The following is a 17,221-nucleotide window of genomic DNA, read 5'->3' on the forward strand; positions in this document are numbered from 1 at the left end:
CGCTGTATCTCTCTGGTAGTGAGTCGGCAGGGGGGAGGGGGGTGGGTGGGGGGAATTGCCCCCGGAGTCCAGGGTGGGGGCAAGGGGAAGGGTGGGGGGCGGGGGGGCAAAAGCAAGGGCCCGGCAAAGGCGGCGAGGGGGTCTGGGGGGGGCGTGGGCAGGGGCGATGTCCGGTGGGACGACCGGTGGGAGGGGATGTCGTTGGAGGAGCGCATCCGGGAACAGCGTCGGTTGATTGAGGAGACGGAGCGTAAGTGGGGGGAGATGTGCGAGGCCAGGGAGAGGGCAGCGGGGGGGGGGTGGCGCCGGGGGGGTGCGGTCCGAGGGCAGGGTGGCGGCACGCGGGGGAAGTGCGGGGCGGGCGGCGGGGCACGGCTGGTGGGTATGGGTGGATGAGTCAGGGACTGACTTGATGTTTCAGAGACCTGGTGGCGCTGGGGCCCCTTCGGACTATGTCGGTCCCGCGCGCGGGGGGGGGGATTCAAGCCAGCGCAGTTTGCTGGTAGAGGCCAGGGGGTCCGCGGCGGCCTGCCCTCCGTCGCGGGAGCGGGCATCGTCGGCGCCGGAGTATGGTTTGTGCAGGGTGCGCATGGCAAGGGTGTGAAGCGAGTGGTGCGTGAGGTGCGGACGGATTTGTGTACGGATGATTTCGAGGAGGAGCTGGATTATGAGTCGGATGGTGAGGAGTTGGAGGAAGGTGAGCTGCGTGAGGTGCATGAGGTGAAGGGAAAGGCGGCAACCCGAAAGGTTGGTATTTTGCAGGCGCAACAGGCCAGCTGTAGCAGGACGCCCGTGGAGAGGACGACGGCCCCAGTGTTCGGACGGGCGCAGGAGGTGCCCGGCACCATTGCAGGTGGGGTGCGTGGTGGGGCGTGGGGGGGGACAAGGCTGAGAGTAAGAAGACATGCAGGTCAGTGGGGGTAGGTGACGGATCGGTGCGGGAGGCGGGAGCGACGGCACAGGGGACGGACCTGAAGAAGGTGACGGACCTGGGGGGGGATGGGAAGCGGCTCGTGGGGGCCGGTGTTCAGACAGACAAGGAGGGGAGAAGGATGGGAAAGATGAGGGGGGGGGAGAAGCACAAAAAGAAGCTGCCCTACATGGGCTTGGCGATGCCTTTAGGGTCGCACTTGTCCGAAAAAACGAGGACACGGATTTGGAAACATGAGTATGTCGATGTGTTCATGGAGAATTGGACGTCGGCCTTTTTGATTTACGTGAGTATTTATTGCGAAAAACATCAGGACAGGGCCATCGCGTTATTTAAATACATAGATATTATTCGCAAAGCGCAGATGCACTTTGGGGGTTTCGCCTGGCTTAGCTATGATGAGGAGTTTCGGGCCCGGATCAGTGTGAATCCTGATAAGCCCTGGGGAGAGGTGGACCAGGAGTTGTGGGTACAGTGGATGTCGTCGACACAATCGTCCGCGTCCACGCATACGGCCAGCGGGCTTCCGGTGACGTATCGGCCTTTTCAGTCCCGTCCCGCTTCGACAGGGGCGGGGGGAGGACAAACTGGTGTCACGAGTGCAGGAGGACAGGCTGCTGCTGCCGGCGCAGCTGGCCAGTCGGCCAAGAGCGGGGGAGCCACCACGGGGGCCTGCTGGAACTTTAACAAGGGCTTCTGCTCCCGCTACCCGTGTAAGTTCAAACACGAGTGTTCTAAGTGTGGAGGGCGACACCCGGTCACACAATGTTTTACGCTGGCCACTCCCTCCGAGCAGTGGCGGATTACCAAGGGCCGGAGCCAGCCTGGGCTGAAGGGCTCCTACGCCGGTTAAGGTGGAGGCCATGAGTCCGTGGCTCTCCCGGTATCCTGATGGGGAAGCGGCATTGAAGCTTTACTGGGGGTTCACTGAAGGGTTTTGGGTGGGGTATCAAGGACCGCGGGAGCGCAGATGGGCGGAGAATTTGAGGTCAGCGAAAGATTTGCCGGGGGTGGTGGAGGCCAAATTGCGGAAAGGAGTTCTGGAAGGGAGGGTTGCGGGCCCATTTGACATGTGGCCTTTGCCTGAGCTTATCGTATCCCCTTTGGGGGTGGTACCGATGAAGGAACCAGGGGAGTTTCGCGTGATTCACCACTTCTCGTGGCCGGAGGGGGCGTCGGTGAATGATTTCATCGCGGAGGAGGATTCCAGGGTCCTATATGTGTCGGTGGATGATGCGATTGAGCTGGTGAGGGCGTGTGGCCGGGGGGCAGAATTGGCTAAGTGTGACATCAAGTCTGCGTTTCGCCTCCTGCCCATTCACCCGGCGGATTTTCCTTTGCTGGGGATGCAGTTTGGGGGGGGCCATCTTCGTGGACAAGGTTTTGCCCATGGGTTGTACGGTATCTTGTGCGCTGTTCGAGACTTTCAGTTCCTTCCTGCAGTGGGCTTTCACAGACAGATCGGGGCACCGGCTGGTGTCCCACTATTTGGACGACTTCTTGTTCGTCGGGCGTGGGCAGTCGAGCGAGTGCGGGGGCGCGTTGAGGCATTTTCAGCAAATGGCTGGTGAGTTTGGGGTTCCCTTGGCGCCGGAAAAGACGGCTGGGCCCAGTTGTTGTCTGTTGTTTCTGGGGATTGAATTGGACTCGGTCGCCTGGGTGGCGCGGTTGCCCCAGCAGAAGGCGGAGGAAATGCAGGAATTTTTGCTGCATGTGGTGGTGCAGCGGAAGATTGACTTGAGGTCCGTCCAGCGGTTGTTGGGTTTACTGAATTTCGCGTGTCGCGTGGTGAGGGCTGGCAGGACTTTTTGCAGGCGGCTGGGGCTGGCCATGTCGGGGGAGGTGCTGCCCCACCACAAGGTGCGGATTTCCATGGGCGTGCGGGCGGATCTGCGGACTTGGCACACGTTTCTGAGCGATTTCAACGGGGTCTCCTTGGACTTTGCGTATGACAATATGGTGTGGCAGGTGCAAATCTTTTCGGATGCAGCTGGGGCACAAGGTTTTGCCATTTTCTGGGATGGGAGATGGTGCGCGGAACAGTGGCCGGTGCACTGGTTGACACAGGGCAGGAGTATTGCGTTTTTGGAGTTCTTTCCGCTTGTGGTGGCATTGCAGGTGTGGGGGCTGGAATTTCAGAACAGATCAGTGTTGTTCCATGTGGACAACCGGACGGTGGCTGACCTGGTGAATCATCAGAGGGCCAGGGATCTGCGGGTGCTGCGCTTGCTGCGAAGTTTTATGCTGCTGTGTCTGCGTTTCAATGTGCTGTTTCGTGCGAAGCATGTGCCGGGCGCTAGCAATGACGTTGCGGATGCATTGTCTTGTTCGCAGTGGCAGCGTTTCAGAACGTTGGCGCCCGGAGCAGAGGTTTTCAAGACCAAGGTGCCGGAGGGTATCTGGAGCTGGGGGGAGTGAGAGTGGTGGAGTTGGTTGAGAAGTCTGTTGCGGATTCTACAAGGCGGGCGTATCGTTTGGCTTGGGCTGAGTTGGGTGCTTTTCTGGGATGGTCGAAGGATGCCTGGCGTATGTCGCAGGGGGATTGTGAGGAGGGAGTGCTGAGGTATGTTTTGCACTGCATGGACAAGGGTTTGTCGCCAGTTACGATTGCGGGGAAGTTGGCGGGGATTTCCTTCTATCGGATGGTTTATTTGGGGTTTGATCCCGCACGGAGTGAGTTGCTGAGTAAGATGTTGAGGGGTTGGGGTAGGGTGCGGGGGGGGGACTGGGGGGGCAGCCGTGCGTGCAGCTATTACGTTTGAATTGCTGGTGGACATCTTGGCGGAATTGAGTTTCTGTTGTTATGACGAGGTGGAAGTGGCGTTGTTTCGGTTCTGCATGACGTGGATGTTTTTTGGGGCCTTCCGGGTTTCGGAGTTGTTGGGGGCTAGAGGTGCTCCGGGTAGGGTATTTGAGGACGTTCGAATGGATGGAGCGCGCCTGGGTATTTGGCTGGGGAGGTCGAAAACAGACCAGGCTGGAAGAGGCACTTGGGTATGGTTGTGCGAGTCGGGAGAGGCGGGTGTTTGTCCTGTGCGAGAATGGAGAGCCTTTGCGGGCAGGTGGGTAGGAGTGTAGGAGAGATCTTTTGTCATGCTTCCGGGAAACGGGTCACAGCTTTTCAGCTGCTGGCGGTGTTTCGTATGGCAGTGAGGTGACTAGGTAGGGACCCGGCAGGGTATGGGACGCACTCTTTCCGGATCAGCACGGCGATGGCGGCTGCGCGGCTGGGGTGGTCCTGGCACAAGATCAGGCGGATTGGTAGATGGAGGTCGCACTGTGGCGAGCGGTACGTAAGGAAGTAGAGCGGCACGGTGCGCAGGGGCGCGACGGCTGTGGGGCGGTTCTGTTATGTTTCGTGTTCTAATTTCTCCTTTCTTCGTATGTTGTGTTGGGGGTCCGGGAGCCAAGACGGTTACCTGGATCGTTGGACATTCATTTGTGCATTGGGCCTCCAAGTATTCCGACAGGCAGGTGTATGGTCGTAGCCTGGGCCTGAGAAGCAGCCATCACGAGGTACATTGGTGGGGCAAGAGTGGGATGCGCTGGGGGGAGCTATTGCCCTGGCTGACGAAGAAAGTGTCGCAGAGGGGATGTCCGGACTTGCTTATCATCCACCTGGGGGAGAATGACCTGGTGAAGCAATCAGGGGTGTCGTTGCTGTATTTGATGCAAAGGGACTTGGAGGCTATGAAACGCAATCTGGCTGGTGCCGGTATTGTGTGGACTGAGTTCATCCCTCGTCGGATCTGGAGGGGGCATTGAAGCCCGCAGCGGTTGAACGAGCCCAAAGGAAATTGAATAGGGCAATGTGGGTCTTTTGTGAGAACATTGGGATCAAAGTGCTGGCGCACACTGGACTGCGGCTTGAGGAGCCCCTGCTTTTTAGAGACGATGGCGTGCACCTTTCGCACATGGGCAATGCGTACTATATGATGGAGTTGAGGGATGTTATTAGTGGTTTATGGAACGAGTCTATCTGGTGTCGAAGAGCGTGAGGGCGAAAGGTGCACTGGAATGGGGTGGGGCAGGTAACCGCCCTCCGGGGGTTCCCTGGTTGGCGGATTTGGGAGGGGGGAGGAGTCCATGACGGGCATACTCACCCTTCCGGGGAGGGGGATACTGGTGAAAGGTGGGGGTGCGTCATACCAGTTTACAACGAATGGAGATGATAGAACAGGTTGGAAGAGAAGTGAGGAAGCGAATGGGATAAGTGAGGCGGTTGCTGTGTGAAGTGGGATGGAGTAGTTGGAGTATGGGAGAGAATGAAGGAATGAGAAGTTATGTTGTTGGGGATTGTTGGGGGGTTTGTCTGATGTTTGGTTATGGTTGTCCAACCCTGTCCTAATAAAATGGCCTTTTACGCTAAGTTACCTTGCGTGGAGAGATTATTGCGCGATGCGGCCCCCGGGGGAAGAAAGGTCAGCGGACTAGTCTTCCCCCGGGGATTTCGCACAAGGGAGGGACAGGGTATGGAAGGGGTGGGATAAGGGGTGGGGTCGTTAGGAGGATAAAGGGGGCTGGAAGAGGAAGTCCTTCCTCTTCCTTTCCCCAGCGCCTCAGGGTGGGTTAGTTAGGTTGTTTGGCCACCCGCCCACCCTACAGTCGAGGGATTCGATTGAGGGCTACTAAGTTTTTCTATAAGCGTGCCAGTTTAGGACGGGTTGTGAGTGCTTGGAGCGGATTTGGGAGGGGGGAGGAGTCCATGACGGGCATACTCACCCTTCCGGGGAGGGGGATACTGGTGAAAGGTGGGGGTGCGTCATACCAGTTTACGACAAATGGAGATGATGGAGGAGGTTGGAAGAGAAGTGAGGAAGCGAATGGGATAAGTGAGGCGGTTGCTGTGTGAAGTGGGATGGAGTAGTTGGAGTATGGGAGAGAATGGAGGAATGAGAAGTTATGTTGTTGGGGATTGTTGGGGGGTTTGTCTGATGTTTGGTTATGGTTGTCCAACCCTGTCCTAATAAAATGGCCTTTTACGCTAAGTTACCTTGCGTGGAGTGAATATTGCGCGATATATCTCCTCATCTATTTTGCCTAGCCGACCTTCCCCTCGACCTGCACTGTCGGTTTTCAGCAACTCTTGTGACTGCCGACTTTGGTACTGAAAACCATGGTTCGAGCCTCGGGGTCGCGTCCACATCCTGTGATTCTGGGCAAATGGCTTAATCTCCCCTAGCCTGAATGTGTAATGTAAATACGATGCTCGTGTAGAGCGCTACAATACCTTCGGGTCGAGTTCAGCGCTATATAAATATGCAAAAAAAAAAAAAGGCAGTTCACTCAGATGAGAACGTTGATGGAGAGCTACATAGGGAAAGTAGTGCAAAGGCCCAGTGCCTCGCCCTCAATCTCAGGGATGTTCGCCAATAAAAAGTTGACTACCATTCCCAGAATGCATTGGGTTGTTAAATGAAATATAATCTCACAAGAAGGTCATAATTGGAGGAATTATTACCATCCACGGTACTACTCCACTCATATACTTCTCACAAAAAGTAACTGGATGGTGTATCAACTAAATGTAAATATGGGTTATGAAAATTAGGAAGCAATTGCTTTCTAAAGACAAGAACCCTCACTCACCCAGAGGTAACATGCTTCATCATTGGGTTCCCTCTTGCACACTGGGACCGCAAGGTACACAGTGTGGGCTACAACTTTCCCTCAGGAGAGGAGCGTGAGGTGTTTTTTCTCCAATGCTTCTATGAGTGAGGGGCAGAGTGCACAAAAATTTCAAAAGTGAGTTTAAAACTATCTCATCAGAGGAAAGTAATTTTAATAAGTATCCCCTATGGATAGAGCTAAAAAACTGTGTGAGGAATAAGGATATGGATATTCCCTAGAAGACTAGGTCAACATGTTTCTGCCTTGATGACCAGAGATTCGTGGCATTCTTCAGGACCGACATCATGTCACTCTGCTGTCAATGTGAATTAAAACAAAAAAACATACTTATTTATATGGACGATCAAGGAACCAACTGCAGTCTGTTCTGTTTTCTGTGAACATAAAAACACATTACCTATATCATATTTACATCCCATATAAACAAAAATTATACCCAAGTGAATGTGAGAAACCAGCGACAAATCACCACACTACACACATGGGAATTGGTGTATTTCAAGTCATCTCACCAATATCAGACCAATTGTCTGCCTCTCCCTTTAGGAGGTCCTCTACATATGAGTCTCGAGAATCTAAAGGCAACATGGAGAGCACAATTAAAACCACAACCATGTCATATATATACATTTTCCTCGGTCCCTTATACAGCACATCTTCAATGTATCCTAAACAGAGAGTCTACAGTCTACATTACTTTCTCATCATTAACGTTTTGTTGCTTGTCAATCATTCATGTCCATATTGGCCGCATTCTATGCTAATGGTATAAAAACCAAAAAAACAACAAGCATGTGCTAAAAAGCATCAACGATGCATCGCATAAAACACCACTCAATTCCCTCAACATATAATGGGATTCCAACGCGGTCTCCTTACCGACTTTCCCGGTTCTTCCAGCTGTTACGTAGAGGCCGAAAGGAGACCGGCCGCATCCGCTCTTAATACTCTTCCTGCTTAATGCGTCACTACCTGGAAGCGGAAAATCTACTTCCGGTTCAGTTAATGTTGAAGAAAATTCTTTTTTTTTTTTTCTTTTCACACGGGCATTATCATAAAAATAAAGATGTCAAGAATGTCAGTGTTTCCATTGTACATGTAACTTCAATACATAATTCAAACAGCTTACAAAGTACATTATTACTTTCTTTTATGTATGTGTTTGTCGAAGACTACAGGGGTGATGGGAATTGTAGTTTTCAAATGCCGATCCATGTATAACATCTCTGTTGTAACACTATGGATAGAAAACTGACTAAATAAAAGCCCATGTCCTATCAAGTGTCTTCAAATGAAAAATATTCCATCACCTTTTCTCCAATGGACTGAACCAACGTAGCTACAAGTTAAGTAACACCTATGTATGTGTGCAGTGCATCCTACCACAAGAGTTAGTATAATAGTGTCACTATCTAGAAAGGTGTTAGTCGAAATCACAGGGTATTAATTTACATATTAACTGTAAGTATATGTCCGTCTATAATGAGCACCAAGGGATATCCTCATGAAGTCCTGTCACATGACTTTTAATGCGGAACACCCATCTCTGTTCCCGTCAGAAAAGCACTCTATCAAGGGGCTCCATATTGATTTTATATCTTGGTTTGTCAATAACAATCCATGTAAAGTCGTCCTCAGTATGGCCCATTTCTACATAGTGTCTTGTCATGGGCGTATTTGTTTTTTTGCATCTAAAGGCACTTTGATGTTCCACCATCCTGTGTTTAACCTTGTGTGTCGTCATCCCAATATATACCAACGAGCACGGGCATGTAATCAAGTAGATTACTCCGCTCATATTACAATTGGTATGTGAATTGAGTAACCGAGGTGTTTTCAAACCCATGTCCAATTATGTCACATGTTTAGTAAATGGACAAACAGAACAAGAACCACAAGGGAAGTGCCCTGTCACCGGGGATGCTCCCCACAAGGTGCTCTGTCTACCCTTTGTTGTCTCAGTCTAGGTCTTGTATGTACCAGTAGGTCTCAGAGACTACTACTCCGTTTCAAGGCAAAGAGTGGTTTCTCCAAAGTCAATTGCACCGTGTTCAGAATGTGCCAAGATTTGTTAATTGCCTTTTTATGTTGTCAGTCAGATTACTAAAAGTAGTCACACAAACCATTCTCTTATTTTCAGGTTTTTCATATGACTCAAGGAGTGCTTCTCTGTGGTTATTGCGTGCTCTCTTTTCTGCTCCACGTACCAATTTAATAGGATAGTCTTTTGCAAGTAGTTCTTCAATTAAGTTTTTTGGCTTGTTGTTTATATCTTGTAATTTCACTACAATTCCTACAAAAGCCTTAAGAATTTAGCTATCGGGAGATTGGTCAATAAGGCACGTTGATGGAAGCTATGGTAGCTAAGTAGTGAGTTCCTAGCCATAGATTTTTGGTATAATTATGTTTGAATCTTCCCATTTTTTGGGTATAGTCGAAGGTCCAAGTATGATTCTGTCATGGCACTTACTTCACCGGTAAACTTGAGATTAATGTCCCGACAGTTCAACCAGTTAGTAAGACATCTAGAGAATTCTGGTCACCTTCCCAGATGACCAGGATATCATCTATATATCGTCTCCAGAGTTTGCGGCAAGGTTGAAATGGATTGGTACTTGAGTATATGAACTTCGTTTTTAAAGCCATAAATATACAAATTAGCCATGCTGGGGGCACAGGTGCTGCCCATCGAAGTTCCAGTCGTCTGTCAATATAGATCACCTTCATAACTAAAAAAGTTCTCTTTTAAGGCCATCCTCCTAGCACACTGCATGACAAAAGCATTAGGTGTTTGATCCTCGCCTGGGTGACACCCAAGTAGATGTTCTATAATTTCAAGAGTGTAATTCTACGGAATGTTAGTATATAATGACTCAACGTCATATGTCACCATAATGTTCACCATAGGGTCAAAAGACACTGTATCCAAGAGACAAAGAACATGCTTATTGTCCTGCAAATATGAGGGCATCTCAGCCACTATAGGTCGAAGAAAATGATCCACAAACCTAGAGAGGGGTTCTAAGATAGAACCAATGCCTGACACGATTGGTCTGCTAGGTAGAGGTCTTTGTTCCTTGTGGATTTTTGGAAGAATATAGAACGCCGACACCTTGGGATGTTTTTGGATCAAAAATTCTGCCTCACTCCTAGTGATCCAATTGGAGTCTCTTCCCTCTTCCACAAGAGATTTAATCTGTAACCTGGGCGTGGGATCCTGTAAAATGAGAGTATAAAATCTGGCATCATTCAACTGTCTTAGACATTTATTATGTTAAACCTCAGTATCCAAAATGACCGTGGCACCACCTTTATCAGCCGGTTTAATCGTAATGTTGGCATCATTTCCTAATTCCTCAATAGATTTCCTTTCAACATTAGAGATGTTACAGAAGGGTTCTTTGGGATGATCCGACCTGGACTCATATTCTTTGAGTACAGCTTTTTCAAAGGTATTTATTCCAGAAGGCACTTAATGATGGAAGGAAGGTAGATTTATTCCTAAAACCAGTACTTGGAACGAGATTAGAGTCATCCTTATCTAAATTAGTAAAGAAAAAGTGTAATCGTACCTGCCGAACAAACTCTGCCAATTCTTTATGAATCATAAAATCATCACCTAGTTTTGTGGGAAGAAAACCCAGGCCTTTAGACAACACACTATGTTCTAGAGCAGTGAGAGTTTTGGAACTGTTTTTAGCTCTATCCATATGGGATACTTATTAAAATTATTTTCCTCTAATGAGATAGTTTTAAACTCACTTTTGAAATATTTCGTGCACTCTGCCCCTCACTCATAGAAACATTGGAGAAAAAACACCTCACGCTCCTCTCCTGAGGGAGAGTTGTAGCCCACACTGTGTACCTTGCGGTCGCAGTGTGCAAGAGGGAACCCAATGATGAAGCATGTCACCTCTGGGTGAGTGAGGGTTCTCGTCTTTACAAAGCAATTGCTTCCTAATTTTCATAACCCATATATACATTTAGTTGATACACCATCCGGTTACTTTTTGTGAGTTGTTAAATGCAATCCAGCGTTGAAAATTAGCTGTACTAAGAAAATTGAGTTATATATTCAATTCCTATAGTTGCTACCAAGACTGCCATCCATTTTAGTCGTTCCATTGCGGAAAACAATGGTACATGATATTTGAACTCCATTTTAAGTGGGACTCATATTGCACACATATTCCCTTTAGCGATATCCTGTATTTTAAAAACAGAATACGATGCTGCTTAGAGGATAATTGAAATACCTTTCTATGGATATTTGTATAGCCTCAGTCACACAGCGGTAAAATGCACTGACATCATCCACCTAGGCTACTATTTGAATAGTATGGCACAACATATTCCAGTTCTATTTTGACCATAGTGTCTACTATGTATATTATTGATGAGTAGCTGTCAATAACAGGGTTGTGTCTCCACCAACAGGTTCTCAGAGACATGAAATAAACAACGAAAGCACAGCTGAAATGATGCATTGTGTCATAATGACCCTTGGTAACTACCTTTCCATAAAAACCCAATACTCGTCATCCTGCCGCTGTCTCCACCTTCCTCTGAGGCCTCTCTCCACCTTCCTCCTTGATTACCTGGCTCATTGCTCTCAGTAGGAACAGAGAGCTGGTGCCATGGTGGACCCCATCAGTGCGGATGCTGACAGCCGTGAGCTGCATAGACCTGTGGCTGCTAGGAGTGTCACTGGTCGGTGGCCATAAGAGTACTCTGCCCATTACCTCACCTCCCTCGGTGCTGCTCAGAGGCGGTGGAGTAGCCACCATCTGCCATGCTACCTACTTCATCCAGACCTCTGGAGACCCAGGTGAAGCAGAAGAAGACCAAAGGAAGTAACCCCTTGGTGGCAATGACTTGCTCTTTAAGTGCAGTGATGCATTGGCGTAGAATGCTTGCCTACTCTTGAGCCTGGTCACTAGCTGCTTGGACAGAGCAAGGGCAGAGAAACCACAGGCTTGAATCTGGCTCACAGCCACCGGCTAGTAAATATTACTCTCTGTCCATTCAGTCAGCCCTGATGTGGTAGTGGAGGAGTGAGGTGTGTGTGCTGCCTATTAGGACCCAGGGATTGGGGAACAGTGTTTACTTTCGCCTGAGCTGCCCTTTGCACTGGAAGTGACGTCAGAGACAGGCGTACGTATACTTACACTGCTGTTCGAAGCTTCCATTTTGTAGCCTATGGAAGAGATGTCATTTTCGAAAAGACCAAGAGTAACTCTATAGGTTTAGCACACCTTATTATATGTGACGAAGCATAGTCCGGTGTTGGAGGGGCAGGTTTTTCCCTTTCTGCTTTTCAGATCTTACGTGAAAAATAGGAAGGGAATGGAGCTGCATGAAGACCTCTCAATATGTATAGAAGCCCTTCAAAGTTTCCCTGGTTCATGCACGACTAGCTACTCCAGCCCTGGTTTCTTCAATGGATTCCGGGACTTCATCCCATTATAAATCGAGGACTACACGTCTAGGTTTACAAAGGGAAAAAATTGAATGAAGCAACGAGTCACTCAAGGACTATGGAATCTTGTCAGGGCTGGCATGACTCTTTACATGGGGCAAGAGAGGTGCCAGGAATCCCAGTGCTTAATTTCTCAAACATAAAATGTAATAAAATAAGTGCAGGGACCCAAACCTTTTCTTTGGAGCACACCACTAGAGCTACAGAATGCAGGGGTTGCCAGATGCCAATGCTACCAGTTCTTAATTTAATCTCTTTCTACCTTTTCTGCCATTCTCTTTTGGTCTGGGTACAAATCTGAGAATGAAAAATAAGTCCCGCTCCCCTGGTTAAGAGCACAGGTGCTGCCCACCTCTGTACTGGGGTGAATGTATGACATTGTTCTGCATTCTGTCCATCAATTGTTGTTTTTGCACCTGCAACCACCAGCACAAAGTACGCGCTGAAGAAATCGTTTATTAGGAAGTTACCCTATCTGTGATCAAGATGGGTCCTAGACGGATTGGCATTAAATTTGTATTTAATTTTATTTATTAAATTTCTGGAGCACATTTGACCAAAAGGCATCAAAGCGCATAGAGCAGAGGAGTAACAGAAAGACCGGTGGCGACCCCAAACAAGCACCCCCAAAGTCACGCTCCTTAACAGAAGCGTAATCCGTAAAAAGCCACCTTTTAAGTTGCTTACGGAACAATAGGTGCGAGCTCAGGCAAAAAGTGTTGCATTTTTTAAGTATGAAATTAGTCTTGGGACATTGGTTTTTAGAAATACACCAGACATCTATGGTTAAATGGTGTTCGAACACGCAAAGTTGTTGGCCGATAACTGTGATAAAGGACTGTGCATCATCCGTGTATTTCAGAGGATGGATATCTTGTTGGGTGAGTAAAAAACCAGGTAATCCATATAAAGATGATCTTTAGTTAGTAGCATTGGACTTGAGGATAATCTTTGACCTTGAGGATGTCATCTGGAACATCTTCCCGAGATGAACGTAGGGAGCCAAGTTGATATCTGTGATGCCCTGGTTCTGAAGAGGGTTCCACAGAGTGGCTTTTGGTCAAAAAATGAAAAGCTGCTGATGGGTCTTGGGGAAATAGGCAGACGGGGACTCCCTTGTTAATGATATGTAGAGGGTGGTTGACTACTTAGATGGTTGTTTTCTCAATGCTTCGGGAGACGGGTAGGGGATTGATATGCTGTTGGGAGTTGATGTTACTGGTCCACTCTGTGATTTTACCAATAAAAAGAAGGTGGGTACTTGCTTTTCTTGCTGTGTTCAAACTATATATTCCGTGAGCAGAGTTGCCCCGGTTACTTACCGGTAACCTTCATTACTCCGAGAATAGCCTTCCTCACCACATGAGTTCCCATCCCTCCCTCCCTGTCTGGCTATCGGCTTCATGTTGTGCTTGGTAGTTTTAGGCTGATGGGTTGGGCCGGCCCGCCTCTTGTAGAGGTCAGGGTGTAATGGGTCGGCCATATTGGGAAGGGATGGGAGGCTTGGGAGGCTGACTTTTTGCTTTGGAGGGTTCTGGTGTGGAGCTGAAGCTCACTTTGTTAGTCATGTGGCGAGGAAGACTAACAAGGAGGTAATAGGGTCTTTCTGATACTGAGAAAGTGAAGAGCCACAAAAGGAGCGACAATTGACGATGTTGCCGATGTGTAGGAAGGCATCAGAGATTCATTTGATGGTCGAGGAGGCGATGACATTGTGATATGTAGTAGCTTTATGTTGGGTATTGATGATGTAGGTTAGGGATTAAATGCTCGCGGTTTGGAAGGAGTACCATGGGAGATTGAGGTGTCAGTTTATGTGAGGGGTGGGTTGTGGTTATTCTTAAATTTAGATTTTGCATCTGGGTATTTTGTGCATCTATTCCAAGTTATTTTCGGTAGGTTTAAAGTGAGGGGGCGTAAGAGAACACTACTTTGCTTTCATTGCTGGCACTGAGTATCGTTTTCAGGCAATGGCATAACATTATGTCTTCATGTTGTATGTGCAAGCACTCTGGGATGGTTTGAGGGTTTTTAGTTGTGTGCATTTTGGAATTTGCTCTGAGCCCTTTAAAGTTTATATATTTGTCTACAGTGATGCAAACCTGAAATATGTCTGTTTTATTCGTGGGGGAGTGAGGGGGAGGGGTGAGTGTACCCACTTGTGACATAGGCAGTTTGCTAAATCCCTCAGTGGGTTAATGCGCTTGCTTCTTCAATCTCAGTGAACATATCATGCGTTTCATGCTTCTGCAGTTGATACAGCCAGTGTTATTGAATACTGGGACAGTAGGCGGTATATCCAAAACATTACCCCCCCCCACCCGGCTTCCGCATACTCAAACCCTTCTGTTGAATCTACAAAGACTAACCAGGATCAGTGACAGTGGAGCCACTAACCAATGTCCTTTCCATATCCCAGCTCAGCAATGTTCATATCTTCTCTTCTAACTCCTAGGTACAAGCTGGCGGTCACCAAGCGCAAGGAGGAAGAGCTCCAGAGCACCTCCATATTCAACCAAAACGACCCCTGGACACCGACTGTGAGATTCACTGACTTTATAAATGAGGAGAACATCACAAACGAGGTCAGTGGAAGAAGAGTGAAAGTGACTCATAACCATATCACTTATAACCACATATAGACAATGGTCCCCAAGGAGTCATTACATTATTTACTGATGCATGTTGGGAAATGGCCAACATGATTATGCATGAATGAGAAATCAACACAAAGGATGGCCGATGCTCTGTATTTAAGTATACAAGTTTTATAACAAAATAGTCAATGGGTAATCAAAGTTGTAATAATAATAATCCACACTTGTAAAGCGCGAACAATCACCCGTAAGGGTCGCTAGGCACTGGGGGCCGTCGGGAAGATTAAGCAAGCTATTGCCCAGAGTCACATGGTGCTGGGCTAATCTGCCGCCGGCGCCGGGAATCGAACCGTGCTCCCCAGATTCCAGAGTCAGTCACCCTGGCCACGGCACCACACCTCTTCAGGTGACGGCACAGTGCTGGTGCAATTTGGTAAGCCATACAATAACAAACATATACTATCAATCAATCAATCAGTCACTTGTAAAGCGCACTACTTACCCGTGAGGGTCTCAAGGTGCTGAGGGGAGGGGGGTGCTGCTACTGCTCGAAGAGCCAGGTCTTGAGGAGTCTTCTGACTGACAATATTTTGGTTTGCTACCCTTGTTCTTTGAAATGCTTGCTGCCCCATATTTTCTATGGCATATTGCATATAACAGCACAATGACCTGGCTGGGAAGAGAAAAGATGGCAGCAGAGTCTAACGATTTGAGCACTCAAGGGTTAGTTGTGGCATTCACCTCCATTATAGGGATATTCTGCGCTCCAGGCAACATTTATATTTTGCCTTGTCGGAGCTCCCTCGCCCCACCAATAGGTCAGTGTTTTATGTGGATGATGGCTCTCTGGCACTGCCAATGGTAGTACCCAAAAGCAGCTTCACACAATATAACACAATATATTTGTAAAGCACATATTCACCCTTGGGACATCTTGGCGATGGATAACAGATGTTTATTGTCACTGGTACTCATTTTATTAACCTCATAAGAATGAAAGGCTGAGAGGACTTGCCGGAATTTAGACTAGTGACCTTGGCATCAAACACACATTTCTGAGAGGATTCATAAGGTCTCTGAGCCCCCAAGGCCTGCAGTCCTGGTGCATAGCTGCCAAGCTTCCCAGGTCCATGTGTGATGAGCGTCTCCAGTCTGGGTTGTTTCCTTTGAGTTCTTGGACTTGCAATCCTGTGTTTTTATGGAATAAACAATGTCTACACGTCCCAGAATTCAAAGAAAAAACATGTAGTGGAGTTGCAAATCAAGCATGGACATGGGGAACTTCACAGGGCTGCTGGTGGTGGTTTAGCATTTTGTAGGAAGGAATACTGCACCTAGAGCCATCTACCAGGAAAACCCCACAGGAAGCAACCAACCAGCCAAAATGTATTTAATCTGCACTAGGTTCCCTAGTCCATACTAAAGGTACTTATCCGATGATAAAAATGAAGGGGCATATTAACAAGGCGGCGCCATAAAAATATCGCCGCTTTTGCGGCCGTTTGCTATCGCGTGTTTTGCTGACTTAGCGCCCGTTTCCAGCACGCCTAACTTTGCATCGCTAATGAGATGCAGAGTAGGCGTGGCTGTAAAACCAACCAGGGAAAATATCGCAAAGGCAGCTTTGCTATATTAACAAGGAAGGGTAGCGATTATTTAAATCGCGTTAACGCAGGAATTTAACGTCTGTTAAATTCCTGACTAATGCACACTTAACATGAGGGAAGGATTCTGTGGCTAAAACCACAGGCCCTATCATCTAGGATATCGCCGTTTTCCACTATGGAAAACGGCAATATCCACACTATGATGTTGCAGAAAAACAGGGGCATAGGAGGTGGCATGGGCGGTATCACCCAATAAAATAGAAACATGGTACGAGAGAAAAAAATGTGAGTTAAGTTTAAGGAGGACGTATAGCGAATGGGTTAATGTACGGCTAGGTAGAATTCGTAAATAGCGTGGTAGAAATTCAAGTTCTACCTCTACATTTTTTTAATCACATATATATGTTGCTTTGAAGTTTCTACCTCTATTAATGTACATTTTCCCATTTTAATTTTTGACATAGGTTAACTCTGATATTGTAACTATGCGACTATACAATATGTAATGTTTTTCTAAGACGGGAAGTTTCAAATGGAAACATCCGTCCGTCAAGCAGGCAAAGATATAAAATAAACCAAGCATTGTATTTATTTATTTTTTTGCATCTTTCATATAGCGCGAACTCGACCCGGAGGTATTGGAGCGCTGTACATGAGCACCGTATTTACATTACACATTAAGGCACGGGGAGATTAAGCCATTTGCCCAGAATCACAGGATGTGGACGCGACCTTGAGGCTTGAACCCTGGTTTCCTGCACCAAAGTCAGCAGTTTAAGGGTGCACTTTTCAGCCTTTGAAGCTGTGGGTAAATTGTATTTTCCTTCAGATGGATATACTTAGGAAGCTATGAGTATCCTCGCTAGCTTAAAGCACCATGATGGCCCCTCCGTGCACTATTAGCCGAGCCCCCCTCCCCCCTGAGATTTCTGACACTCAAGTATGGAACAGGAAAAATAGAAAAACTCACTTATTG

At 47.9% G+C, this 17,221-nt stretch overlaps 1 protein-coding gene across 1 annotated transcript in view; it reads left to right on the top strand.

Annotated features, from left to right (window-relative positions):
• The window catches only part of LOC146869259 (amine oxidase [copper-containing] 3-like), a 79,319-nt gene that overhangs the window by 49,097 nt on the left and 13,001 nt on the right, over positions 1 to 17,221 (top strand). Inside the window, exon 3 of the mRNA XM_085646463.1 lies at positions 14,497 to 14,626. Within this exon, the coding sequence (XP_085502589.1) occupies positions 14,497 to 14,626 (130 nt within the window). The remainder of the gene's footprint in view (positions 1 to 14,496; positions 14,627 to 17,221) is intronic.

This window comes from Triturus cristatus, chromosome 1_1 (assembly GCF_964204655.1).
Source record: "Triturus cristatus chromosome 1_1, aTriCri1.1, whole genome shotgun sequence".
In the NCBI taxonomy this organism is placed as follows: Eukaryota; Metazoa; Chordata; class Amphibia; order Caudata; family Salamandridae; genus Triturus; species Triturus cristatus.